Source organism: Dreissena polymorpha, chromosome 9, assembly GCF_020536995.1.
Source record: "Dreissena polymorpha isolate Duluth1 chromosome 9, UMN_Dpol_1.0, whole genome shotgun sequence".
NCBI lineage: Eukaryota > Metazoa > Mollusca > Bivalvia > Myida > Dreissenidae > Dreissena > Dreissena polymorpha.
The window spans coordinates 4,888,861-4,916,500 of NC_068363.1; the positions used below are offsets into that span (position 1 = coordinate 4,888,861).

The 27,640-nt window shown below is 36.9% G+C and overlaps 1 protein-coding gene and 1 long non-coding RNA gene across 2 annotated transcripts; one reads left to right on the forward strand and one right to left on the reverse strand.

The window, feature by feature from the left end:
• On the reverse strand, positions 1-27,414 carry LOC127846772 (hemocyte protein-glutamine gamma-glutamyltransferase-like). Its single transcript, XM_052378280.1, has 16 exons — positions 27,219-27,414; positions 25,512-25,718; positions 14,771-14,998; positions 14,137-14,394; positions 13,675-13,793; positions 12,037-12,141; positions 11,538-11,712; positions 9,127-9,265; positions 6,817-6,920; positions 6,474-6,636; positions 4,248-4,360; positions 3,156-3,235; positions 2,479-2,680; positions 1,717-1,877; positions 832-968; positions 1-408 (listed from the first exon to the last, which is right to left on the reverse strand). Exons 2-16 carry the CDS (start codon positions 25,702-25,704, stop codon positions 270-272), a joined length of 2,316 nt encoding a protein of 771 aa, XP_052234240.1. The 5' UTR covers positions 25,705-25,718; positions 27,219-27,414; the 3' UTR covers positions 1-269.
• On the forward strand, positions 14,312-20,410 carry LOC127846774 (uncharacterized). The gene is made up of 3 exons (XR_008033661.1): positions 14,312-14,452; positions 14,759-15,059; positions 20,173-20,410. It is a non-coding gene; the product is annotated as an uncharacterized LOC127846774 (long non-coding RNA).
• Positions 27,415-27,640: the final 226 nt, after the last annotated feature.

Consider the following 27,640-nt stretch of genomic DNA (forward strand, 5'->3'; position numbering starts at 1 on the left):
CACACTTCACATGCGCTTTATTTGTAAATGTTTGAAAGCTACTCGGCTCTATCCTGCGTCAGAATTGTATAGGCTACAGCTACATGCTGCATAGGTGTATATATAATGGAAGGCAAAGAAATATTGTCCAAATCATATATGAACATTTACAAAGAACATATAATTGATGCACAAAAATACGCAAAACCAAAATTGGCGATTTATTAAAATTTGGATTGTCATTACACCGCGTTTCATTTCGTTGTACTGCGCATATTCTGTTTCCACTACTATGCCACGGTGACCGGATGTGACGTGGTAATGGCGGAAATCTGCCTGCAGTTGAAGTACACAACAATCTCCTTGGCGCCTACCTTTACTGGCGTCATCTTAAACGTCCCCAGGAACGTCTTCTTGACGTCAATGTTACTGGAAAATAGTGTAAGAGTATGCATATCTATACTAACAGAAGACAACTTCCAGTAAGAATGTTGTTTTCTTTTAATATATATGGTTTCATGTTTTACTATATTATTTTGATTCCACTCGAGAATATTTTATCTTGCTGAGGTTTATACAGAGATACACCATAAAAATTCTAAAAATTAGGAATTGATTTAATTATTTTTTAATATTTGTTTGGCTTAAACCTGTTTATTTAATCATATTAACGAACTACAAACACAAATTTTATATTAAGGGCTGATCGAGTTATTAGACAGATAAAACAACAAATTAAAAATATTCCTTTTATGCAGCGAACTCACAATGTTGTTTAATTTCAAATATCAGGAAAAGGCAAACATTAAGCAAACACAGTGTATTAAAATAAGAAACATATTTCGTGCATACTTTTGTTTGTAGACGACAGGTTTCTGAATACCCGGTCCCTCAACGCGCAGCTCGCATTGGGTCAAGGTCACCGGAAGGGGATTCTCAAAGGATACCTCAACCGAGAAACTGTCCCCGACCTTGACAGCGTCCGGCACCTGTGCGATGGAGAAACAATACATCGTGAAGAAGGTTTATTTTCTTTCTCGATAACAATTTAACCTCTATCCGTGAATAGCGTCATACACAAATACACTGAAAAGTTTAACTTGGTTCAAAGACCATTAAATAAGTTTTTACCAACCGTACATTACGAATTGATTAGTACATGATATTCAATGCATTCGTTGACCAATCACGTGTTCATTGTTGTATTGGTAAATATCACATGTTTGAATAATTAAAAAAGAAGAGTGTAGAATATAATATAATATAATATAATATAATATAATATAATATAATATAATATAATATAATATAATATAATATAATATAATAGAATAGAATAAAATAGAGACAAACAACAGACAGGTGTGGCCATGAATTTGTGTATACTGGTTAATTGTGTTCACTGTATTAATTTATCAAAACTAAAACATACTATTTTGAATATGTCTTGCTTTACTTTGGAAATGTCACTTAACAAAAGTGTTTATTTAAATTGAGGTTTGTTTCATTATTTATTTGGAAACGTTCTCCACTAAAGAACCTGTAAACAATCCCAAATGGCTGGCCATCCGTTGTCTAACATTGAAAAAAAAGACTCAACGAAGTATTTATTTAGAAATGCCAGATTTGGTTTTACCATATATATACTTCTGAAATCAATGATATTTATTTTGGAAATTAACACGTAATACGAAATAAATTTAAATTCCCCAAAATCCCTCATCATAAGTCTCTCACCTTGATGTTAAGGTGCGGTTTGCGCAGGCGCAATTCGTCCTGGATCACACAGTGTTGCCTCGTTTCCTGGACGATACAGACACACGAGATCTTGCACAGGCAGTGGTCTGCTAGGTCGTCCAGGTACTGGGTCGCTGGCACGATGTACTCCATGCTCTTCGCTGTGGCAGTGACATTTTTGAAGATAAACGATCGTTAATAAAGCAAAAACATATTGCTACTCTATTTTACCATTTAACGATGATTAAGACGCCATAAAAGTACTATGATCAAGTATCACCTAAATTATTATTGAATCCGTATTAAGTTGTTTGAAACGTTTAAATACAGACAAATCTTCAAATTATTTAATGTAATAATTACTTAGTCACCATAGTATTACACACTATAAAATATTGATACTAACAAACAATCAGTCCATTTATATATTTTTATAGCAATATATATATAATATATATATATAATTTATATTTGACTTAACACAGTTATGCCTAGCGCCTAGAAAAAAAGGCCTTGACAAACAGCGTAGACCCAGATGAGACGCCGCATGATGCGGCGTCTCATCAGGGTCTGCGCTGTTTGCTTAAAGGAATTTCTGTAAGAAATATTCTAAATATAGAAATAAAAATAAGAGACATCCCTAATTTTGGAAATTAATTGATCACATTTAGAAGGATGGGAGAGTCCACTATGCATAAATGGATTAAATATGCATATACACAGACACCGTCAATTAGAAACCGTGTATCACATTTAACCTACTCTGGCCGGGTACCAACTCCACTGCGATAATTTTCCGTGAAAGCAGCTCCCGGTGGAAGACGCCGGTGTAGTACATGCTGCCGAGTACGAGAGTGCCGTTGCACGTGCGCCGCTCCTGACCCGTATTCTCCAAGGTCACGGTCAGCTTGATGTCGTTACCCATGAAGGTGTCCGGGTCACTAACCACCGACAGTTTCACGTCCTGGCATCGACGACAAACAAAACAAGGTATTGTATCAAATACTAAAATACTTTAATCAGGTAAATAATACAAGACATATGTAAGAAATGACAATTTATACATTGTATGTTTCCCAACTGTATCATTTGGGGATATCCTTTGCTTGAGGGGGTAATGTCCCATTTTATTTAACGAATATGTAAGACATATTTTCTATGATCACAACTAAAATTTTATTGGTTGGGCCTTATTATGTTCGAACACCTGTTGTGATGTACATATTGCGCTCAATGCATGGAACATATCTGTCTTGAGAATGTATAATTTCATAGTTTCTGAATTAGTATAGGCGGTTTAAAACGTGACATTATTAGTTATAGATAATCTATCATTTATATAACTGCCATAATAGAACCATTCCACACTTTATATATGATGCTTAGTAATTACAGTCACGGCGCAAATACATGTCGTTTGTAGGCCTATGCGTCTTTACCTCTGCAGTGGTTTCATACACGTCTGTCCGCTTTGAGAACTTGCTTGCCTGTCGGATAGCCGCCCTTTCTTCCTCGGAGCCTGCACGAACAACACGTGCATCACAGAGCATGAGGTTTGCGTGATGTTAGTACTTACATCGCAGCGCATATACATTACAGCGCCCGCAGATGATCATGCTCTCGAAAACGTGTATTTTCGCTATTATTGCTTAAACAAATCACACATACCAAAATAAATTAAAATAGCATTGAAAACAATATGTCTTGTTCATTCGGCATCGACAAAATAATTCGATTATTTCATATGACGTCATACAGTTCAAGGTTGTGTTTACATATGCCTCACTCGGTCATCATCAGAAATGACGAGGCTTTACCTTCGGCCAGGCAGTTTTCGATTTCAAATGTGTTTAAACAGTGGATTAATGCAAATGTGAATGCAGCCGCGCGAAGTAAGGAATGAGGCATTATTTTGGAATTTACTGGTCGTGACGGATTAATATATCGTCAGAATAAGTCATTGTTTTCATAGAGTAAATATTTCGTTGAGTAAATAACCTTATCTTCATTGACGTTGCCACTAAAATAAAGCTGTTGTCAAGAGATTGCAGATGATATAATTTGAAAAGTGGATTGAAAAATTCATTGCCTTTATCCCTGCATGCATGAGGAAACTGGTGCTTATTCATTTCCCCATTTATGCCTGGAAAGTCGTCGAAGTGGACCAGTTTTATGGATATGAAAAACACATAACAGGGCTTGAACGACACGTGAATCGCCCTGTTAATACACGATTTCTCCCGTTCAAGCCCTCCTTTTGCCAAGTTTCTGCACCCTGCCAGAGGGCGTTATAGATAGAGTTTATGCAATAATTAGTATAACATTATGAATGTTGGACTCCTATTCTTGTTAAAGCCAGCCTGATATTGGAGTCGCCGCCCTAAGTATTTCCGTTGAAGATGTACATTGCGTTCGTTATGATTCAATTAAAAACTGTACATTGTTTGATTACCGTATGAATTTGTTTTTCAAATATTGCGCTTTTTGAAAAATAATATCATATTCCGTCAAAATAAAGATAAGACAATCACCTTCCTCGAACTTGTACTGGTTGGTGACATCCTCTCTGTCCGGGTCACCGTGCAGCATCTCCCGCCATGAGGCGCGACCTAAGGCTCTCTTAGTGCTGATGAACATGCCAACGCTAAAAGGATCATTATATAGAGAATAATAGTTTAGTGTTGATTATAGATCAGGTTTATCATGCGAGGCTTAGAAAACAAAAAGCACGAGCCTTGGCGAGTGCTTTTTCGTTTTCGTGCCGAGCATGATAAACCTGATCTATAATCAACACTGACCTATTATTCTATTTATCCCACTTTTTATTCAGTAAACTTTTTTTATTTAAACAAAATAAGTTTTCATGAGTGTTTGTCGTACTTTGATAATGACTGTAGTGTAACCAAGGTCAGTGTATTACTCCGCGTTCCAAAAATAACCAGTAATCAAATAATCTTTTTTTTAATCAGAATATCGTTCTGTAACAAAGTGTCGAGCGTTATTAATTACAATTTTAATCATATTAAAATGCAAATCTTAAAGTTGTATGATATCAATATGACATTAAGTTGTTATATACAAGGAACTACATTTGTTTACAACGTAGCCTAACACCACACACAATTCACTTTCGATATCAAACTATCAAGTCGATCACGAGGTGCACAATATTTGCTTCTTTGTTATAATATGTGGTTATTTCGTGACGAAATAATAAAGATTACTTGGATTTAAGCTAATAATATACATTTTGAATGTTGAAAGTGGCACCAAAGAATTGTGAGGCAAAGTTGTTCGAACTAGAGAAAGACATTTGCTGGTGAAGTGACTGGGTGGGGCGAGCATCAAGATCAACTTGTTCGACGGTAGACAGTGGTTGTCTAGGCTGCATTTCGGCCATAGTTTCGGTGCGTGAAGGTGAACAAGAGGAATCTGTTGGATTGTTACATTTACTGGACTGAGCAAGAATGAACACTTTTGCTGCTGTTCAACAGATATGTTGGAATAATTGGTTATGGACTGGACATTTTTGTGCCCTGTTATGGCCATGGTTTCAGTGGGTGGAATGTTTGCATTTCGAAGTTTTTGGACCAGGAATTTTCGAACTGAGTGGTCCGTTATTCTCTTGTGCTTGAGAAAGCCGGCGTCTTTTGCCATGGCCTTCAGCATCTGACCTAGCTTGTTGACACCCAATTGTTGACGCAAGAACCACTGGGATGCAGTGTCATTTGTGCGTATTGCCAGGTTGAAAAGATGCTTTGAAGAAAAATCAGATGGACGCATATCCGAGTACAGCTTGTAAATAACACAGGATTTCTTGGTCCAGACGATTGTTTTCTACGGTCAAAGGGGAGCAACTCGAACTGACTTCTTCAAAGGGGAGCAACAACAACAGAACCTATTTGCATAGTGTTAAATTTACCTAATACTAGAGGTTTTAATAAAAATAAATGACAAAAAACACGTTTTTTTGCTACTTTTCTTTGTTTTAAGGTCATTAGGATTGACAAACTTTTGATATTGTTTTATTATTGATGCACTTGGCAAATACAGGTGACGAGGTGCGTGGGAAAAAGAAGTCCCGGTTCGGCAGTGGATGACGTCATTTCGTGCCATTGATTATAGCCTTGCCGTTGATTAGAGATGAAACTTAACGGGGCTTTAATCAACCGATTTCGCTGAAAAAGTGGGATAAAATAGTGTTTGACATTTGTTGTGAGAAACCGGAATTTACAGACGTTCGTGAATTTGACGTTTCTTCACGGATCAGAATGTGTGTCCTGCACAAGAACGTTGCGTACGTTTTTTTTTAATTGTGCGCATTAAAGGGAGTTTTTGATTATTGAAAGTGACATAAGTTTTGAATACATAGGGGTTTCGAGCGATATAACGTGAACAAAACGCTCAATTTTAAGCATTTTAAAGCATATTCATGTTTTCAGAATTATAGTTGTATACACATTTACTGGGAGCGTGGTTAATTTTAATGTTGACGAGGTTCGTTCTTAAACATACCGAGGCCGTTGTAGATGTAGTTGACTATCTGTGTGAACGGCGCTGTTTTTGATGGAAAATTACACGTATAAACGTATCATACGTGTATCGAACAAAAATATGACGACCCCTAACATGAAACCCAACCAATGGCAATGGCGGTTAATCTTATAAGATGCAAGCGTGGAATGACTGAGAATTTGTGCATACAACAAAAAAACACAATGCGAATGGTGGATAAAACCAAGAGAACACTTTCTGACCTGTTTTTGACAACTTGCTTGCGCTCCATGGCCCCGTCCTTGCCGAGGACCCAGACGACCTTGTCGGCGTTCACTTCCGCAAACACGAAGGGGCCGTCATAGGGCAGGTTTACATTGCCCTCCTTGATGGCTTGCAGGGACATGGGGCCCATACAGTATACGCCTAGGATAGTTGAGTATGTTTATTGGGAGTATTGGTGGCAGAAGTCGTACTTCTGTAAGTATTACTTATAGTAGTAATATAAGTACTAGAAGTAGAAAAATTTTAAACCCATATTTTTTATTTTCTTTTATTTTTGGAAACATGTTTTACCAAAAGAGATGGCAGTTCTTCGAATGTTACCTTCGCTGGTTTCCTGCGGCGTCGCATCAATAGCCTGCCATCCTCCATATCCAGTCGGAAGATCCGGTCGCGACATCCACACATCGTTCCACACGTGGAAATTCCTAAGCGCCGGAAAGTAAACATCGGTAACATACCCATCGCAGTGTAGTATCGTTAGCACTTTCGCATCAACGTCGTAGTTTTATTCATACAATTATATTTTAAACAAGAGCTTGTCACAGTACTGCTAAATCCCCGCCGAAATGTATTTGCTTGTATGACAACATTTGTTTTAGAGAGTCGAATAATATTTGTAAAAACAAATTAAGGGAGATAATTCATTCTGCTCCGGACAAAAATTTACTTTTAAATTAAATAAAGGGATATAATTCAAATACTAAGGCAGATATAGTTATTGTTCTTAGTCACTGCACTTCTCCTACTTGCCATCTGTTTAAGTTTCAAGTTTCAAGTAAATCCCTTCAGTAGATTTAGAGTTATGCTCCGGACAAAAAAATACTTTAAAATTATATAAAAGGGGAGATAATTCAAAACCTAAGGTAGATAGAGTTATGGTTCTTGGTCACTGCACTTCTCCTTGTTGCCATATATTTATATTTCAAGTTTAAGTAAATCCCTTTCGTAGATTTAGAGTTATGCTCCGGACAAAATTGACTTTAAAGTTATATAAAAGGGGAGATACATGTAATTCAAAAACTAAGGTAGATAGAGTTATAGTTCTTAGTCACTGCATTTTTCCTACTTGCCATCTGTTTATATTTCAAGTTTCAGGTAAATCCCTTTAGTATACTTAGAGTTATGCTCCGGACAAAAATTTACGTTTAAATTATATAATAGGGAAGATAATTAACAAACTAAGGTAAACAGAGTTGTGGTTCTTGGTCACTGTACTTCTCCTAGTTGCCATCTGATTATATTTCAAGTTTCAAAAAAATCCCTTCAGTAGAGTTAGAGTTATGCTCCGGACAAAAATTTACTTTAAAATTATATAAAAGGGGAGATAATTCAAAATTATGATAGATAGAGATGTGGTTCTTAGTCACTGCACTTTTCCTAGTTGCCATCTGTTTATATTTCAAATTTCAAGTAAATCCCTTTAGTATATTTAGAGTTATGCTCCGGACAAAAATTTACTTTAAAGTTATATAAAAGAGGAGATAATTCAAAAACTAAGGTAGATAGAGTTATGGTTCTTGGTCACTGCACTTCTCCTATTTGTCATCTGTTTATATTCTAAGTTTAAAGTAAATCCATTGAATAGATTTGGAGTTATGCTCCGGACAAAGTTTCAGCCGGACGGACAGACGAACGGAGAGACGGACAGAACCAATTACTATATCCTATCCGAATTTTTTTTCGGCGGGGATAAAAAGCGGCTTCATAAGACCGACTGGATCCAGTAAAGGTAAAAAAAGGATCGACTGATACTGTTTACTATTTTGAATCGTTAAATACCATGATTTACTTAACTTGACTACCCGTACTCGTATTTTCGCTAAAGGTCTACAGCAACATAATAATTGGAAAGCATTCTATTGGAGTTAACTTTTGACGACATGCCAATTTTTGTAATACCGCTTGTTTCATTACATGTACAACGTAGAAATAATATGTGTCTTGTTCTGATAAAACTGGGCATAATACATGTACGTAAAGTGTCGTCCCAGATTAGCCTGTGCAGTCCGCACAGGCTAATCATGGACGACACTTTCCGCTGATCTTGATTTTCGGTAAGGAGGGACTTCCTTGAAACTAAAAATACCATAAAAGCGGAAAGTGTACTACACTTTATGCACATGTATTAAGCCCAGTTTTCTCAGAACAAGACACATATACTTACTAAAGAATACATTGTAATATAAAACGATAAAGAAAACTATATTAAGCTGAATAGTATCGATGTATCTAAAACACCCCTGTCATATTAAATAGAATGTCCTTTAAATGCCATAAAAATTATGTGTATACTTCATGTATGACTAAATTCCGGACAGCCAGACGGATGTCACGTTTCTATTCATTTTATTAGATAAAAGTACCGGGCTATTTATTAAAATAGAGGTTAAAAGTGTCATTATGGGTAATATCCACCTTACGACCAGGAGATACCGGGTTCGATCTCATTCAGGAAGCATCCCAAATATATTATCTTAAGGCACCAAGCCCTGATTCTATTCAGGAAACTTACTCGAGTGTGACTCACTATTTGTAAGGTTTACGAAGCAATCGATCTAAAAATAAAAATGTTTAAATTAAAATTCTCTTCTTCTAAAGCTTCTAAATTTATATGTGTCGGCGACGACTCACCATACGGAATCGTCGTCATACTCCTTAAGTGGGTTCCCTTCCGCGTCGTAGTGGCTGTCAATGGTGATGCTCCCGTCCGTGTCATGCGCAGACGCAAAGTTCGTCACGCTGCGCGCGGGAATCCCAAGAGCACGGCACACTGAAAAGAGGGATGCAGATTTTACTGGACATTTTAACAAAACGCAAATGTTACCATTATGACTGCTCATTTTTATTTTATATTATTTCAAAGATTTAAAATTCTACATATATTTATTCCTTACTTTAACATTAAACATGTTTCTTTTAAATGATCCAATGATTCATAACATAATACATGAAGAGTTTTATCCAGTCGTGAACAAATTTAATGTTAATTGCATCAAATGACGCTATTTAAACGTTGAAAACCAAACACTGTTTTCATCATAAAATTATGTGCAATAAAGAATTATTCCAATTGTCAACGGAAGATAATAACTATAAATCAAAGCGCTGTAAGCACTGAAGGCCTGGGGCTAGATTTAGTGTGACGTAAAATGCATTTAGGATGTTTTCTCCGAATTTCTCCCTTTGTCCGAATGTATACGGATTGACCCTAGCGGTTGAGTGCAGAAGCTCAGAGACTGTAAGAAAAGACAATATGTGTGTATATACTACTGTGTATATAGACAGTGGGGACTACACGATACTGGTTGTGGGAACGATAACCTTTTGTTCAACTCTACCGATCTAGTAGAGGTTCGTCTACAAAGGCGGTTAAGATATACAACAACAACAACATGGCCGCAAAAAAAACTGTTATTGTTGGCGTGAAATAAATCAATTTCAATAGCCTTAAATAGCATTCTATTACAGAATTAACGGATCAGGAAAACACTCATACTTCCTTTGTAATGTATATTCAAAAGAAAATGCAATTAAGCCCAAGTCTCACTATTGCCGGTAGAGCCCCGGTCCATCCCGGTTTGCAAACGCCGGTCGACCGGCGAGGACCGGGATGATTCGTAGAAGTTTTTTTTAACGCAGTCACTATTTCCCGGCGCCGCCCCGGTTGAAGCCGGCCAACAGCCTGGCAGTGTCCCGGTCAACGCGGACTGGCTACGGTTTATCCCGTTGAAGCCCCGACAGAGCCCCAGTTGTCGCCGGTAGTGCCCGGTTGAGCCCCGGTGAAAGCCGGCAGCGTCCCGGCATAGCCCCGATTGTCGCCGGCAGTGCCCCGGTTGAGCCCCGGTGAAAGCCGGCAGCGTCCCGCTTGAGACCCGGTATTCCGTAACACCGCCGGCATTCACCGGGGCTATACCGGCATCAGACCCTGGCAGAGCTACGGCAACTCCCCGGTTTCGCCCCGGTCGTCGCCGGTAATGCCCCGGCGGAGCCCCGGTGAATGCCGGTGGCGTCCCGGCAGAGCGCCGGTTTACTTATGTACTGTAGCTATACCGGGACTCTTACGGCATTCACCGGGGCGTTGCCGTAGCTCTGGCGGGGTCTGTATGGGCCCCGGTGGGGCTACGGTGCCGTCCCGGTTGTTCCCGGTTCCGTACCGGTTCCGTTCCGGTTGTTCCCTGTTGTTCCCGGTGCCGCGCCGGTCGTTGCCCATCCTTCCCGGTGACTCCTGGTTCATCACGGAGGTATTAAACATTTTAATACTTTCCCGGTGGAGCCCCGGTTTTTCCCGGTTCATCCCGGTCGTCCCCAATGGAGCCCCGGTTCATCCCGGTAGAGCCCCGGTTCATCCCGGTAGATCCCGGATCACGCACCGGGGCTCCGCCGGCATCATAGTAAGACTGGGACTTTACCCTGATAAAGAACGGTGTACAGATTGTGTAAGTTGTCTCACGTAGAACTTTTCGCGCTCGATTTGCGCGCTCGATCTGCGCAGTGAAATATCATACCCGGGAACTTCGTATATTTCCGAAAATGATCATGAATATTTGTTGTTGTTTTTTTCATTTTCTTTTTTCTTGAATGTCTCGTTAACGAAATATAAAATAACAATATATTAAAATATGTTTATAAATACCAAATATAATGTCTTCAAAAATTGTATCAGAAAAAAAATCTTCTATCTGTCTCCGTAGACACTCATATCTTTTCGGCCTAGACCGTCAAGTGAGGAACTTATTCTCGCATGAATATGCAAACAATAAAAACTATGTCGTAGCCAATGCTTAGCAATTTTGCTTCAATAATATTTTTTTACAACTTTTATGACACGGTCATGTTTTATAGTGATGTTCTGTATTTACAAGGCGGATTATTGAGATCTGCGAAGAACTTCTTTTATTGCGCATGAATTAAGGGGTAAATCAGACTTTTGGGAATTTGGTTTTTGGCAGCCAACCAATTCTGACTCGCTCAGAAATGTGTATCATTACTATGGCCTTGGGGCTACGCCCCAGGCCAAACATGCTCGTTCTCGTGTCCCCTACCCGTGGTCACTAGTCCGGAGAATACCCAGCACTGGCCGAACTTGACGGTCGTCTTTGTTTTGTAGAACTGTTCAAGTATGGCCACACTTCCGGTCCAGTCCAGCGGTGAGGTGCCGCCTGTGTATTTTCCGCTCCAGTTCCCCTCCAAAACACCGTCGTCGTCGGGACAGTTCACCTTACGACGATTAAAAATATAACAAGAATGAACACAGCGGTAATAAACTGTACGGGCTGAGTAAGTTACTATTAAGTACGCTAACCTAACTGTTAAGGTAATATTTTGAAGACATGAGCATTTCTGTCACCGTCTCATAGGTGACGTGGGATTAAGCGAAAGTTTTACACACTTTTCACATGTTAATTAACACTTCACATTATAAGATAAATCCAGGATGAGCTTAACCCAATTCCCCCCATGATTTAGTTGAACGTTAAGCTTGTGGTATCCAAATGGAATGGGTGGCTATTCGAATAAGCTAAAATAAGGCTTGCTTCCTACCTGTTTTGAGATCGCGCGCGAAACAACCACCGGATCTCCGCGGGCTTGATCCTTAACGTTCTTGTCCAACAGGTAAAGACAGCAGTCCAGAACGTCACCCGTAAACTGAACATAGAATATAGAAAGTGGGACATAGAACATTTTAATATATGGTGAAACACATAGAAAAAAAATACCACTAACACGGATAATTGAACATTAAACATGGAACATGAATCATTTCATATTGCTTGGTTATTGAACATGAATTATGTAGCATTTAAAAGCTCACTGAACACGGATTTAGACCAGTTAGTATGGGGCATTGCAAATAACATTGAACGTTAATCATGAACTGTTTAAAATTCATCATCAAATTTGGTCAATTTACTCAATTAACATGGATAACTGAATATGGCTCATTGATCATGGTCAATAATAACTGAATACATATATTTAAATATGGCTCCTTGAATTCGGGTCATTAAGCACGGCTATTGGTGTTTGATTTGGATTATTGAACAGGGAACGACGACAAGGGTTAATTTAACATGGTTAATGAATTTTAGTAATTGAATAAGGATTATTAATAAGAGTTATTCAACAGATTATCGAATATCAATCATCAGACATGAACCATCGGCTATGGATCATTAGACATTTAAAATTAAACATCGAGACATTGAAAATGGACGATTGAATATGGGTCATATATGATCATGTAATTTGTCCGATAGAGCAAATTTATAGAACAAAGCAACGCATAATATCTGCCAGAACTAGGAGCATCGAGAATATGGCATAGGGCAAAGGACATAAGTGCAATTTCATTTCTTATAACTGAACAGACAGTTTATTATGACTGATACATTATGCACATGTACAACGTCTTAAATACATACAAAGTTGAAATAAAGTTATGACACGCATCTCAATTTATAAAAAAAAGTGTTAAATGTAATTAATCCAAAACCAAGGTTATATATAATTGTATTGTACATTTAGATTTTAAATTTGGCAATATCTATGTGTCAATATATAAAATAAATACATGCCAATTGCACACAAATAAATTTTACAAATAAATCGAAGAAAAAGGCACCATTTAATGGTAGTAAAGAGTAATTTAAATTAGCAAAACATTTCGGGAAAAAATAAAAATAAATAATTATCAACATTCATAAAGCTATGATTTAAAATCTGAATACAAATTTTCGTATTACGACTTTCTTCTAGGTTCTGTTAAATATTCTATACGTCATTGACCATCTGTGTATATACTTTGTTGTAATATGTGTGTACTCAGTGCTTAAAGCCTAATGTATGTTGAAATAAACACTTTACTCTAAACTCTGTCATATTTGTCGCATTCTGACAAAACTGGGCATACTGCATGTGCGCAAAGTTTCGCCACAAATTAGCCTGTGCAGTCCGCACAGATTAATACGGGACGACACTTTCCGCCAAATTTGGATTTTTGCTGAATAGAGACTTCATTTTAACGAAAAATGTCATAGAATTTGAAAGTGTCGTCCTGATTAGCATGTGCGGACTGCAAAGGCTAATCTGGGACGACTCTTTACGCACATGAATTATGCCCAATTTTCTCAGAACATGACTCAAATTTCGAAAATAGCACCATCATAACCTATGGATTACCTGGCCAAACACCCATGGCTTAGGAGAGATCCTTTTGTGGCTGCCCGAATATATCTTGCCCGTCTCGTTAAGAATGTACTCGTTCAAGAGATGCTCGTCCTTCATGAAGACTCCATCCTCTAACGTAGGGGATAAAATGGATATTCATGGTAGTAGTTTTAGACATAACAACATTGTATCCATTTCTAAAACTATGTTACTTATGATTTCGGAAGACAGGGTAAGAAGTTCGTTTGTCAGCGTCACCGATTTTCTTAACCGGTGTCGTTATCATAAAACAATTGAGCTCAGATGGCCATAGACCGCTCACCCGTGTATTGTTTTATATGGAAATTTGTTTGCAAAACAATTTTGCTTTAGCTCAGGTGATCTCTTAATTTGAGTCATTCATATCTTAAAAAATACAACGTCGCAAGAAAAAAAGGTATAATTAGTATTGCAGGAGCATAATAAAAGTCTGACCTTTGCACCAAGGGTTGAACAGGATATAAATCGGGTCCTTGTGCTCATATCGATAGACGTTAATGGACGTGTCGGAACGCTTCACGACGTCAATCTTCATTGACCACTTGCCGACGAACGCCGTCGGTGGGGTCGTTATTTCCACAGTCAGAGCGTTGTCGGCCTCGCCGCTGATCCATCCACCCCATTCGCCCTTGACGTCATCAGCCGAGAGTATGAACTCTACGTGCGTCCCCTTGGTGGGCAGCGGACGGGATCCTGGGCAGGAAATCAAGCGACAACGTTATGTCGTTGCATGGTGTTAAGGACTGACAAGGTAATTTGATTGCATTCAGGTTAGCACTGCGTAAGTATAGATATTTTTGTATCACAACGGAACATTGTTGGCTTAGTGATTTGTTATGAAATTTGAGTTAGACGTGATTATTTTCATTAGTCAGATGTTACCAAAGTGTATTTCAATGTATATAGAGACGTGCGTTTTAATGAATATTGTGACGTGCATCAAATAAATATAATCGAACTCGCAATTAGAGAAAATAATCTGTTTATTTTGACTATGTAAATGATTGAGCTTCAAACAATTTTTACAAGAATTTCCGGGATATGTTTAAATCGATAGTTATCCACCTACCAAACTGGAAGACAAAGCGTAAGTCGTCTGCGCCCGGGTCATACTTCCGGTTGAACGTGATAATCACGGTGAAAGGTTGTCCGCGTCGTGCGACAAGGAACTCCCGCTCGTCGTACACTGCAGCGTCTGTGATGTCGAACTCCGCCGTGTGGTGGCGCTGCACGTTAGACCGGATGTCGAGGTTTACTGCCGCTACACTCAGAACTTCCGGGGCACTCTTATCTGGCGCTAAAACGAACATTTAGTTTTTACAGCTGGATAACTTCATCATAAATGCCTGGCAAGAATTGTAAGTATTATACATGTTCAATAGTCCTTGGATTATCGACTATTATATCACTGTCAACTAAGTTCTTATTTGATCGCTTCCATTGCAGGTGAGTTGATAAAGTATGTTCACATTCACTGTATTGATAGAAAAACATAAGTTCATGCATTTGCTACTTCATTATAGCAATCATCATGATATCATAGAATATAACGAAAACAACATAAACACACAAAGAATCCAAATCGTTTTGAGTTTAATCTGTGTACAATGTTATAATATATTTTGAATCTGTGACAAAATGTTGGACACATGATATTTACTATTAAGAAACTCTTTGTAAAAGTTTCTAAAAGTAACGATACAATGTTTGAAGACGTCTAAGAAGTCTAAGTTATATGTTATTTTAATTTATCTTATTATTTTCCTTTGTTGTGTTGTACCAGTCGTTGGTTAAGGTTTGATCGTCTTTTGCAAAACGTCTTAACAATACACGATTTAGAGGTTGGCCATGTCAGTATTTATTGTACTATATGACGAAAATTTTGTCCGTTTCGAGATATGACATGGGATTCGTAGTGTTCTGTTTCTTAACGGTTGGTGATGGTAAAATAGTCTGCTCCTTTAACCTCAAATCGTCTTTAAGCGCCTGATTGTATGTAAGTGCAACGTCAGGCGTGGGCTACATTAGACAATAAATTAATAGTTGTCTCAGCGAATTTAACCGTTAATATTATAGGATTCGAAGTTTAAATGATTTTATTGCGTGAAGTTATAAGACTTTAATAACCACCGATAGAACACAGTGATAAAGTATTTATTAACGTCCAATGAAATGTTGAGAAAATATCCTTACAGTAGATACGGATGAATAAATGCAAGTATCACGTTTGTTAAAAATACGTTGACTTAGCAAATTGGGAAACATTCAGTTTTTTATTTAACTTTCAAGTGATTCTGTAAAAAACTGCTTGATGGTCTATGCTGCTTGATGGTCTATGCTGCTTGATGGTCTATGCTGCTTGATGGTCTATGCTGCTTGATGGTCTATGCTGCTTGATGGTCTATGCTGCTTGATGGTCTATGCTGCTTGATGGTCTATGCTGCTTGATGGTCTATGCTGCTTGATGGTCTATGCTGCTTGATGGTCTATGCTGCTTGATGGTCTATGCTGCTTGATGGTCTCTGCTGTGGGTTTAAGCGTAAAGGATGTTCACTTTTGAGAAACGATGATTTTTGGGTTCTGAGACATATATGATTACAAACGTCTGTTTCAGCGTTGCGCTAAACATAATTTGGTCTTCATGTATGTTATTAATCATCTATTTGTGTTATTCCATGTAAAACGTTACTGTTTTATACAAATAACATTCATTTTCTCCAACTTGATTAGAACAGTCCGCACAGGCTAATCAGGGACGACACTTTCAGCTTTTATGGTATTTTAAGTTTCGATGAAGTCCCTCCTTACCGAAAATCAAGTTTAGATGGAAAGTGTCATCCCTGATTAGCCTGTGCGGACGGCACAGGCTAATCTGGGTCGACACTTTACGCACATTCATTAAGCCCACTTTTCTCAGTACAAGGCCCAATTAATCGGCGATTGGGCGCCTCAATAAATTCCCAATACATTGAAACTTCAGCAGCATAATAAGGGAAAGAACCTTACTACACCAGTCGACAAAATTATCGTTTTTGGGACGTTTGCGTGAGATCACTTTAAAACGGTACAGTAAAGTAAGCCACGACGTTGCCATTGTGTACACACCGGTCTCACTGACCTGTGTACTAACGCGAAAGGAATTGTAGGTAGCACTTCTTTTACGAGTGAAAAGTGAAAGCGAAAGTAGGTCAGGTTATCGTGCTTCTGATAATCGCTATCAGTCTTAATAGAGATTCAAAATTACATTTAAACCTAATTAAATAACATTTCTTTAAACAATATTCCGTTTTAAACACACAATAACCAACGATTTTTCTTTCATTATTAAATTTTTTATTCCCACGCAGAACTACTTTGGCGGAAGCGTAATTCCCCAAGCCAGGAAAATGTGATGCTTCTTAGTATAGAGGTGACAATAACGTAACGACGTCACCATCTCGGCATCTATGTATAGAATGCGACGTTGCCCGAAGCAAATCTCGCGAACACTCGTGAATGTTCGGATATCATCGCGGGAAATTCAAATGGAATATATTGTCACAAAAAACGAGCATTTTACATCTTGTTAAATGAATGTTATCATACCAAATCTAGCGCTGAACTTTTGACTATTGCTATAAGGAACACTGATTTTTTTTATGGATTAACTTTATTTTTCGTAATATTTTACAAAATATTCGTTAATTTTGAGTGTTAATGGGACTTTAACACCAGTGTTTACTCAACTCGTTCAAGTCTTTTTGATTGAAGGATAATAAATCATAAACGCAAATCATATTTGATTATTTTAGGCCCGATCGTACATTCATCGAAAGATTTTATAAATGCGTCATAGGAATTTCAAAATTGATCATTTTTTTGGAAAAAAGGTGACTGCTGGTGTTTAGAGCGTTGTTTCTGTAAGCGCACCATATAAACCATTTAGATGACGCATAATGCAAAAAAAAAACACCCTCGTAAACATTCTTTATCTCATCTGAAGAAAATGAAATAGAGGATAGTTATTGGATTCGGCGGAATATAGATTTTAATTCCCGAGTGATTAAAGAAAATAATATTTTAACGAGGGGCGCAGCCACGAGTGAAAATAAATGTTTTTATGACCACGATACACGAGAAATTTGTATACTACGAATGACCTAGTAAAATAAGCATTTTTTAGTTTTGAGTTAGTGACCAGGCAATACTATAATTAATATATACACCGTAGGTTAAATAAAAACGTGCGTTATATAATAGAGTCTGAAAGTGGAACTGGCTAATATGATAGTATAAATATCAATTTGGTAACGTTTAATAGTTTGCATTCGTATAAAGCGTTTTCGAACATATGCAGTGTTAAATGAATTGCTAAAAAGACATTAAGTGAAATAAAATTCGAATTAAAATCTCCTTACGTTTTATGAAAATGACAATGAAGAGTCGTTTAAAGCGAGTATGCACGATTTTTATATGTATTACATTGTAATATATTGATAAAAATATTTTACAATAACACAGAATAGGCAAGAAAAATTATGCATTGAAGACGAATTTCATAAAATGCAGCAAAGACAAATTTCCGCCCCGAACCGATTGTGATGAAGTTATTTCGTACATATTTTCCTACAATAACCGAAGCAGTTGCTTTTTTTATTAGGATTGGAGTTAGTGTTCGTGTGTCGTATGAATAGACATCGTTGCAGGAAATTAAAATGATCCGTTAAACTAAATTAAGATTTACATCGTACATGCTGGCGAATTCGATTGTACAGATATTTTCGGATATCCGAACTAAATATCTGGCTCATTTCGAATTTTCAACACTTTATTTTAATTTATATTGAAATAGATGTATAATAAGTGTTTGACACATTTTATATAAATTCATAAATATTTGACAAAATTGTGCATACTCGCTTTAAGTTTGTAACAGGATATTCTCAAGGACTTCGTCTGCAACCACTTGATAAATATCTTATAATACTCAGGGTTCAAGTGTCCAACGATTAGATCTATACATATATACACTAAGAGTAAGTCGTAACGCTGATGGATACTTAAAGGGACCTTTTCACAAATTTTGGCATGTATTACAGTTTGTCATTAAACGCTTTAAATTGATAAATGTAAAAATTGGAAATAAAACGCTCCATTTCAAAACAAGAATAAAATTAAAGAAAGAAAAAAGTGATCATAAACTGAGCTCGAATCACTGACCATAGGAGTAGACGTCCAGCACTTAAGCTACTCGGTCACCCGTGTTCATACAGAGAGAGGCGTATTTTATACTGTACATGTATATAAGGTCATAATATACTCAATAGTTTCCCTATATAATTGAATGTAAAATCGACAACTTTAAGAAAAAATAAATGCAACATTTTGCACATGGAGACCCCCATAACCATACTTTTCTTAAAGGCCATTCTAAGCGGAATCGATTTATGCAATAAAAAAGATATGTCATGTTCAAACCAAGAAAGAACTCGACACAAATCAAAATCGACTGTTTTTGCAACTTTTTTTCAGGCCGTTTCTTAGTGTAATGTAACCTTTTTCAATGCAATGCTTTACTAGAGGCTCTAAGTTTATCATATTTCAGGGATTCAGTAGTGAACACCTATTCATGCCCTACCACTATCTCCAAACGACAAAAACACAAACGATTATTTAGTATACTGTAACCTATGAGCAATCCTCATAATGTCACAAAACATAACGATACCAACAGAACTCTCCAAATTATTCAATCGATTCGCGTTTGTAACGCTTTATTATTTTCAGGTTTTCAAATAGTCAAAAGATGCAAATACCGGATATTTGAGAGCATGGTAAATGTTCAGTATAACTGTTTCCTCGCAAATATCATAACAACAACGAAAATTTGCAAATCTGAAAGATTTATTTTTATTGTGTCAATATTCCCAAATGTGGAAAGATGCCTTTAAAGCATTGTTACTGATAAATTACGTTTTACAGCAGATAAGTATACATCTAATTCTTAAAAAAATCACACATGTCCAACATTTCGAACTGCATAACGTCCTCAACGAGAAAGACCGGTGTTCAATTGGTTCGTTTAAGTCGTGTTGATTGGAGGATATTAAACAATACAAACGCATCATATTCAATTCTTAATGGCCTGAGTCGCCAACCATTGGTCGAATGCCTGTATATATGCGTCACAGGAAATGCCAAGTTGATAATTCTCCGAAAATAAGTGACTGTTAGTGTTTAGAGGTTTTTATTTTCCTGTAAGCGCGCCATACTTAACAAATGAATGAGGCATTATGCAATAAACGACCCCGGTAAACCCTTATCCTAACAATCAGGATATGTGCCGAATATCTTTCAAACAGATATTTACTGTTTTACTTATCGTAATCCTAGTTAACTAATGGATACATCTTTGAACTTTGTGCCTACATACCGAAATACTTATTTTCGTCTTACGTTGAGTAGTGACGACAAGTTCTGAAACTATTCCAGTCGTTAGTGGAACGTGAAGACCCGGATGCCCCTCGTAAAACGCTCGTCTATCAACGACAGCCCCGCCAGGTGGCTTATTGGGAGTTGCCCATCGTGGAAAGAACTTAGTGCACAGACTACCCATTACAGAAGCTCCAGATTACACATGCATTTGCTATAGATAGTTTATAAACTTTGTTTTGTTAACACAACCACGTAATATTAATTAGGCTAGAACTAGATATATTTAGAACCGATATTTGTTATGTTCCTCTATTTACTCCTCCTGGTTAGCAAGTCTGGTACTTTCGACATAACACAGAGTAAAGATATAGTGCATAGCGCAGCACAGTGCCTGTTTTCCTCCGTAAGTTATGTACAAGAAGTTTATTGTACCTATGATATGCATGCGCAAGATACAACACTAGATTGAAGCAGTATATTTTCCGAATACATACGTGCTTCTATAGGCAAATATTTTGCCGCTTGCTAATAGACTGAAACGGAAACTGGAACATTATGATCAAGTGCTGTCCCGCAATTGTGTATGTTAACAACATATTTCTGTAGATTCGTAATGTTTGTTCGCATATCAGGATTGAACAATGATTTAGCAACAGTTAATTACATTATGATTCACTATTAATGAGTAGGGCCTTTCCGGTACTTAGTATGTTTTATGTAACGGTAATTATATTCGTATAAATTATATTTAAAACGCCGTGATTGTTCATACAGTTGCATGTAATATATAAAGGTGCGCATGAGATGCAAGTGAAGATCCACGGACATGTGCGCTCATAATGATCAGATAATGCTGCCTTAGGCGGAAGGACTATAAACATATAACATGGATGTCCCCGGCCTACAGGTGGCATCGATGAATGGACTGCTTCATACCGTGCTTTGCTTCACGACATTATTTTAGTGATATTAATTTGTTCACACAATCCCTACAAACTAAGTTCTTTACGTTCAAATAAATTGACAAACATTATCCGTTTAACAGATTCTGCATGCATTCATGTTATTTAATACATTTAATTGTTCAAATGCTTTATAGTTAACAAATGGGACGTGTGTTTCACATTCACGTAGTTTAAACAGTTCCTTGAACGAGCATACAAATGTGCATCGTCATGAACAAAGTGCCATGGGACATGAACAGCATGTGAACGCTGACTTCTATGGCGCACCAAAGGGGTCGAAACTTTAACTTCTGCTGCAGCAACAAAAATGCTGCTCGAGCAGCATTTAATTGATGCTCGAGCAGCAATTTACTGCTCGTTCAGTATCTAGATGCTGCTCGACCAGCAAAGTTCCTGCCCGAGCATCATTTTTTGTGCTGCAGCAGAAAAATCCTGCACGACCAGCATTTATTTAAGAATAAGCCATTGAACCCGTCAGCCAAATCAAATTTGAGCTTACAAACGGACGACATAAGCTACCTCTACGGAAACGAAAGACATGATATTAACTTTAGAAAAAGTGGAACGAACTAATAATTTCTGTGTTTTAATCAATTATGATTAAATTCCCATTTTTTCGTAGTTATTATTTATTTATTTTCAAATCGTTTTGCGTTATTCACCTTCAAATGGCAAATATAACAAAAGTTCTGATTGGCTGATGCCATAATCTAAAAATAAATACTGGTCGAGCAGAATTTTGGAAGAGGAGGTCATCACGTGACAAACAAAATGGCGGATTACATGTCGAGACAGTTATTTTTCGCCGTTTTTTAATCTGATTACTTTAATTATTTCTTAAAATGCCGCTTACTTTCCAGCGATATCGGCAAGAAAGTGATAAGCGTTTATATCGTATTAAAATTTGCTCTATATGTCGACTTTATTCGCTGTGAACTTTCTTAACGGGTCATAAAATTACAGCTTCCGCTAAGAAAATGTCACTTGTAGTTTGTTTTGTACACAAAAGTATACTATTAATACATTGGCTTGAACTTGCATAAGTATTTTAACCTTTTATGTCCCCGGATCGAATGATCGGGGCTATATTGTTTTTTGGACTGGCTGTTTGTCTGTCTGTAATTGTCTGTCATTCTGTCATTGTATGTGTCAGAAACGTTAACATTGGTCATAACTTTTGCAATATTGAAGATAAAAACTTGATATTTGGCATGAATGTGTATCTCATGGAGCGGCACATTTTGCATGGTGAAAGATCACGATCGAGGTAATCCTTCAAGGTCAAAGGTCAAATATATGGCTTCAAAGACGCGCAGTAGTGGGCATTGTGTTTCACAAACACAGCTCATGTTTAAAGCTGTCACTCGCTTTTAACGACGACACGAAGTGTCATGTATGTGCCTTTTCTTTACAAAACAAAACACACATAATATCAAATCATATGTCATAAGGTTAGGTTTTTCGCAGAAATCAGAAAGTATGTTATCAAACAAAGACTAAAATGCAAGGTTAGGCATTATTTTTAGGGATGGATAAGAAACGGTCAAATAACGAAAGATGAGATGTAGGGATTGTACCGAATAGCAGGTTTTAGAGATAAGGCCCGGTTTTAGAGATAAGGCCCAACAGTAGTTATTCATTTTATAGCTGTGGGATAAACTTTTTATCGTAGTTTATGTCTGTATGAGTACAAAGCATGACATTTGAAACCAAAATTCGCTTAACGGACATATAATCAAATGGGTGGTTTAAACTGCAGACTTTGATCTGCGTCTTGTTTGAAATTCCATTCAAATGCAGATTTCGGGCAGACTCAAATTTCATACAAACAATGAAATGGCGTGCTATCCGGAACAATGCAGCTTTGCAAATATGCTTACTTTGTATGCAACTTTAGTTCAAAGCTTTTAAAATAAATATTATTTTCCAAATTATTGCTACCTATGGCACCCCCTGTACGTCGATAATCCAAACTGAGTAGGATAATTCAAACTGAAGAAACACATGGCGACAGAAATAAAGACTTCAGTCATTTATTTTTAAGAACACGTTTATTTATGTTTAGTTGTGACATGATAAATGTTTCTTTTTTTATAAAATGTTATTTACCGAATACAATGCGCTAATAAACCCATAACCATTAAAAACAATTACGTCAAAATAAAATGAATTTATTTGAAAATCTTGAAAAAGTAAATGTAATTGTCGAAAGGTTAAGGCCAAAAACAATTGTAATTGAAGGTTTTTAATGTGTTAATGCTGGGACTTAAATGTATTAACCTTTCATGAATATCTGAAAAGAAGAGTATTGGCGTTAATGCTCGAAAACGCGTATTCGTATTTGTTTGGGACAAAAATATACAAATTGGATAATGACCTAACTAGTGTATGGATAATTCCAAACTAACATCAAGAAGTCGATGGGTAATGACCAAACTGCCAGATGTCTTTATGTCAGTTTGGATTTATCCATAAAGTTTAAGACCCGTCCTGCAAACACATGATTTTAACACAGAAACACATTAGGTGTTAAAAGGAAAATTTTAAAGGACATTCCTGATATAATTTGGCATATCTCTGTTACAGTTTCGTTCGCTCTTTTTGTCAATTATCGTGTAAATAATTCAACACATAGGTTGCATTTCATGTAAAGTAGCATTTTTTGAAGACAAATTTGTCGTTTTTTACTAGAAAACTATTAAATCATTGCAAAATTCAAAACGCCTGTGTGTGTCAGACATTCACTATCACATATGTAGAACAATTACGTCATTGTTGTTACTAAATTAGCAGAGATGATAAAATAGTCATCTAACTTTCAGTTTCAGTTTCGGCCAACATTTTTTTCTTCAGTTTGAATTATCCAACTGAGTTAGGATTATCGACGTACAGGGGGTGTATGGAGGAGTTCATGTTTGTTTACATGTCCTTAATAGGTAAATCTGAAGAGATTTATTAGGACGTTGATGTGTTCTTTATACATGATAAAATATGAACATATTTTTAGGTCTTTGATGTGTACTTATAGGTCATTGAATTTAAAGATAAACGTTCTTTTTAGCTAGCGAAACTTGATGAGTACTCTACAATCGGACATTTTCGTTTGCAATATATTCCGTTTACATTCGCTCATTAGATATGTGATGTGTCGGTTTCAGGTGTTAAATGTTCCATGCGGAAGGAAATTCTTTATTTGATATCAATCTCAAACTTATCTTCGATCTGAAACTATTTCTAGTGCACGTAGCAATTACTCTTAATGTCTAAATCCCGCAACAAGCGTAGGAATGGGGACAGTAAACAGCTCGCTTTGTAAAATGTATATAAAAAACGTATTTAAATGTTGATAGAATCAACGCGGTCGTTTGATTACATTTTGATAATATAAAGCCCTAAGTACTATCAATTTATTGTTTTAGTGATGGGGAAAAATATTATTATAAATATATTTCTAATTGGCCGAATAAAAAGTGTCCGAAATTGTTTCGTATATATTCTTAATACGCCACCTGCTGATATAACAGTATACATATAGATGATTGCAATGTGTTAATTATTTTTTGTCACGCGTTTTCCAAACTAGCTTTAATTAAAGTCATTTCTTAAAAAACATCAAAATAAATAAAAGTGGTCAACGCTGATCAGAACTAATGTGGTTTTTTTTTTAATTGCACGAACTCGGACTCTGTTAAGTGTTATTATAATATGGATCGTGCTTCTGTTCTGTTTATAACACGTGTAGTCCACACAGGCTAATTATGGACGACCATTTCCACCTAAACTGGATTTGAGCTAAGAAGAGAGTTTCTTTACACGAAAAATACCATAAAAGCGGAAAGAGTCGTCCCTGATTAGCCTGTGCGGACTGCACCGGCTTATCTGGGACGACACTTTACGCACATGCATTAAACCACCTTTTACACGGATCACCGCCCATATAATAATACCTGCGGTTAACAAAAATTGTTCACTTGGCAAATGTTAATACAATAGACACAGTGTTTACCCCTATGTTTGTAAAAGTCCGTATTCAATAAATAAATTTGACCTCCATTCTCATGTTGATAATTCATATCAGCAGACTTTCAATTTGGAAACATGATATTCTCAAGGACTTCTTCTGCTAACACATCACATTCATTTTATACCACGCACGCTTGACGTGTCCAACGTTTATAAACACACACTTGGTAGAAGCCATAGCAATAAGGACTACTAAAAGTTATGGAACTTTTAAATAACCTCTTGACGCCGACCACGATAAGGACGCGATTATTTCGAAAAGAAATAATATTGTGCATCGGCATTATATTTAAACTGGGAAGTTTTTTTAGTGACGTAGGTCTATAAGTCCAAGCATTGTCTTGAGAATACGTTCTAGGATAAAAAAGGACGAAGGGACATGAATGTATTATCAAACGGATGCCATACCGGTCTCGTCGGTGTCTTGCTCGAAGTCACTGTCATCTGACCCGCCGGATAACCAAAAGGGGCGGTTGCCGTTCACGGACACGAAGCGGCGTCCCAGGGCGCTCAGCTCCATGTTGATACTCCACGTGAGACCGCAGGAGCGGCTTCCTCGGGAGCGGCGTACCCGGCGATTGTTAAGATTGCGGCGTCCCATTATTTAAGACGGTACTGCAATCAGGCAATATTTATTCTAACATAATATATGCTATAGCTTAAAAAAAGAATACAATTGCCGTTGTAGAGTTACTCATTAAGCACGCGAACACAATCAATTGTACTACAACTATGGCCCATGTGGACACGTTTCAAAACGCAATATGGGGACAAAATTAATAGACATATATACATAATTATATCCGGCATTTTAATTATGAGTAAGCGAGGTAACTATACATTATGAAACATAAATACATACAAATTATCAATACATCATTAACAGTAGGTAATACATATTTTCCCGTGATAATATCGAAGACGAGTAGTCGCAGCTATCAATAAGTGGTGCATTTATTAATAAATAAAGTTCCTCGTCCCTCAAAAGCTCATGAGGAGAAAACAAGCAGAAAACAACAACCGGAAACTTTCCATACAGTAATACATATAACAAGTTTAGTAATTTAAGCACCAAAGTACATTGTAATTACATTATAGGAAACACAGTATGAAATACAATAGATGATATTTTAGCAGTCCGCACAGGCTAATCAGGGACGACACTTTCCGCTTTTATGACATTTTTCGTTTAAATGAAGTCTCTTTTTAGCAAAACTCCAATTTAGGCGGAAAGTGTCGTCCCTGATTAGCCTGTCCGGACTGCACAGGATAATCTGGGATAACACTTTACGCACATACATTAAGCTTCAGTTTTCTCCGAACCCGACTCATATAAGCGCCGACTTCATCCTGTACTGTTTGACAATTGCTATATAAGTACGGACGGATACAAAGCAACAAAGTAGAACAGTAAAGCTTGCAACACAAAATATATAGTAGATGTATGTATAGATTATATAATATAATTAACATTCATACCGAAACATAGTGAGACGTGTATCGGTTAACAGAAGCTCTATATAACATCAGGTATGGAATATTCGTATATTTCATTCACATACAGCAAAATATATATTTGTTGTTAATGTGACTCATATGCCTATTAGGCCGTGTGTTCTTTTATGCATTGTATACATGTCTCTAAATGCCCTGTACGTAAACACGTGATCCTGTAATAAAGAGTATCTATCTAAAAAGATCTATCTGTTTGAGCTTATGCAAAATGTCAACTGAATAAAATAGATAGACGACAATTATGGAATACGTTTAATTTGTAAATACGCCTCATATGGACACAAACATATAAGATGATCTATCTAGAATTGCAAAATCGACAATTAAACACAGGTTTCTAAACACATGTATGAAATCAGGAGACATCAGTTCTATCATCTGTTGCATATTTGTCCTTTTTACTATTACATGAAGGTGTATCTTTACATATTAAAACTGTATCCAAGTTACGTTCAAGCCTAGAATGGTGTTTATCTGCTAGAAAAGTACAAAAAAAACATGTCATTTTCTTTGCAGATGTAGTAAAATAAAATAAAAGAATAACAAGTAACAAAAATACGATAATATTATACTAATTTAAATTATTTAACTAGTACGCACCTTTATGTCGAATTCGTAGTAACCGTCTGCACGCGTTTATATATCGCCTAATTAGACTGGGACAGACACCTTCAAACTAAAAATTGTCGAGTAACAGTTTTCTAAAAATGAAGTCTTATTTATACCCTAGCTGCACGCTTTATGTTCCTCTTTTGCCCAAATATTTGTAGGTATACGCTTGCACAAGTTGAAAAGAGCGGTGTCGAGTTAATGCAGACACATCCATTCTTTCAAGAGCTCACACTTAAGAGACTGAATAAGTCACAAACCAATCCGTTAAAGTTACTGTCTTTTGCATTCCTTAGATAAATTCTAAATATCTATGGAGTAAATATAATAATAACAAGAGGGCCATGATGGCCCTGAATCGCTCACCTGACTTACCAAATACAATCCCAACCCAGTTTTCATCAAGATAAACA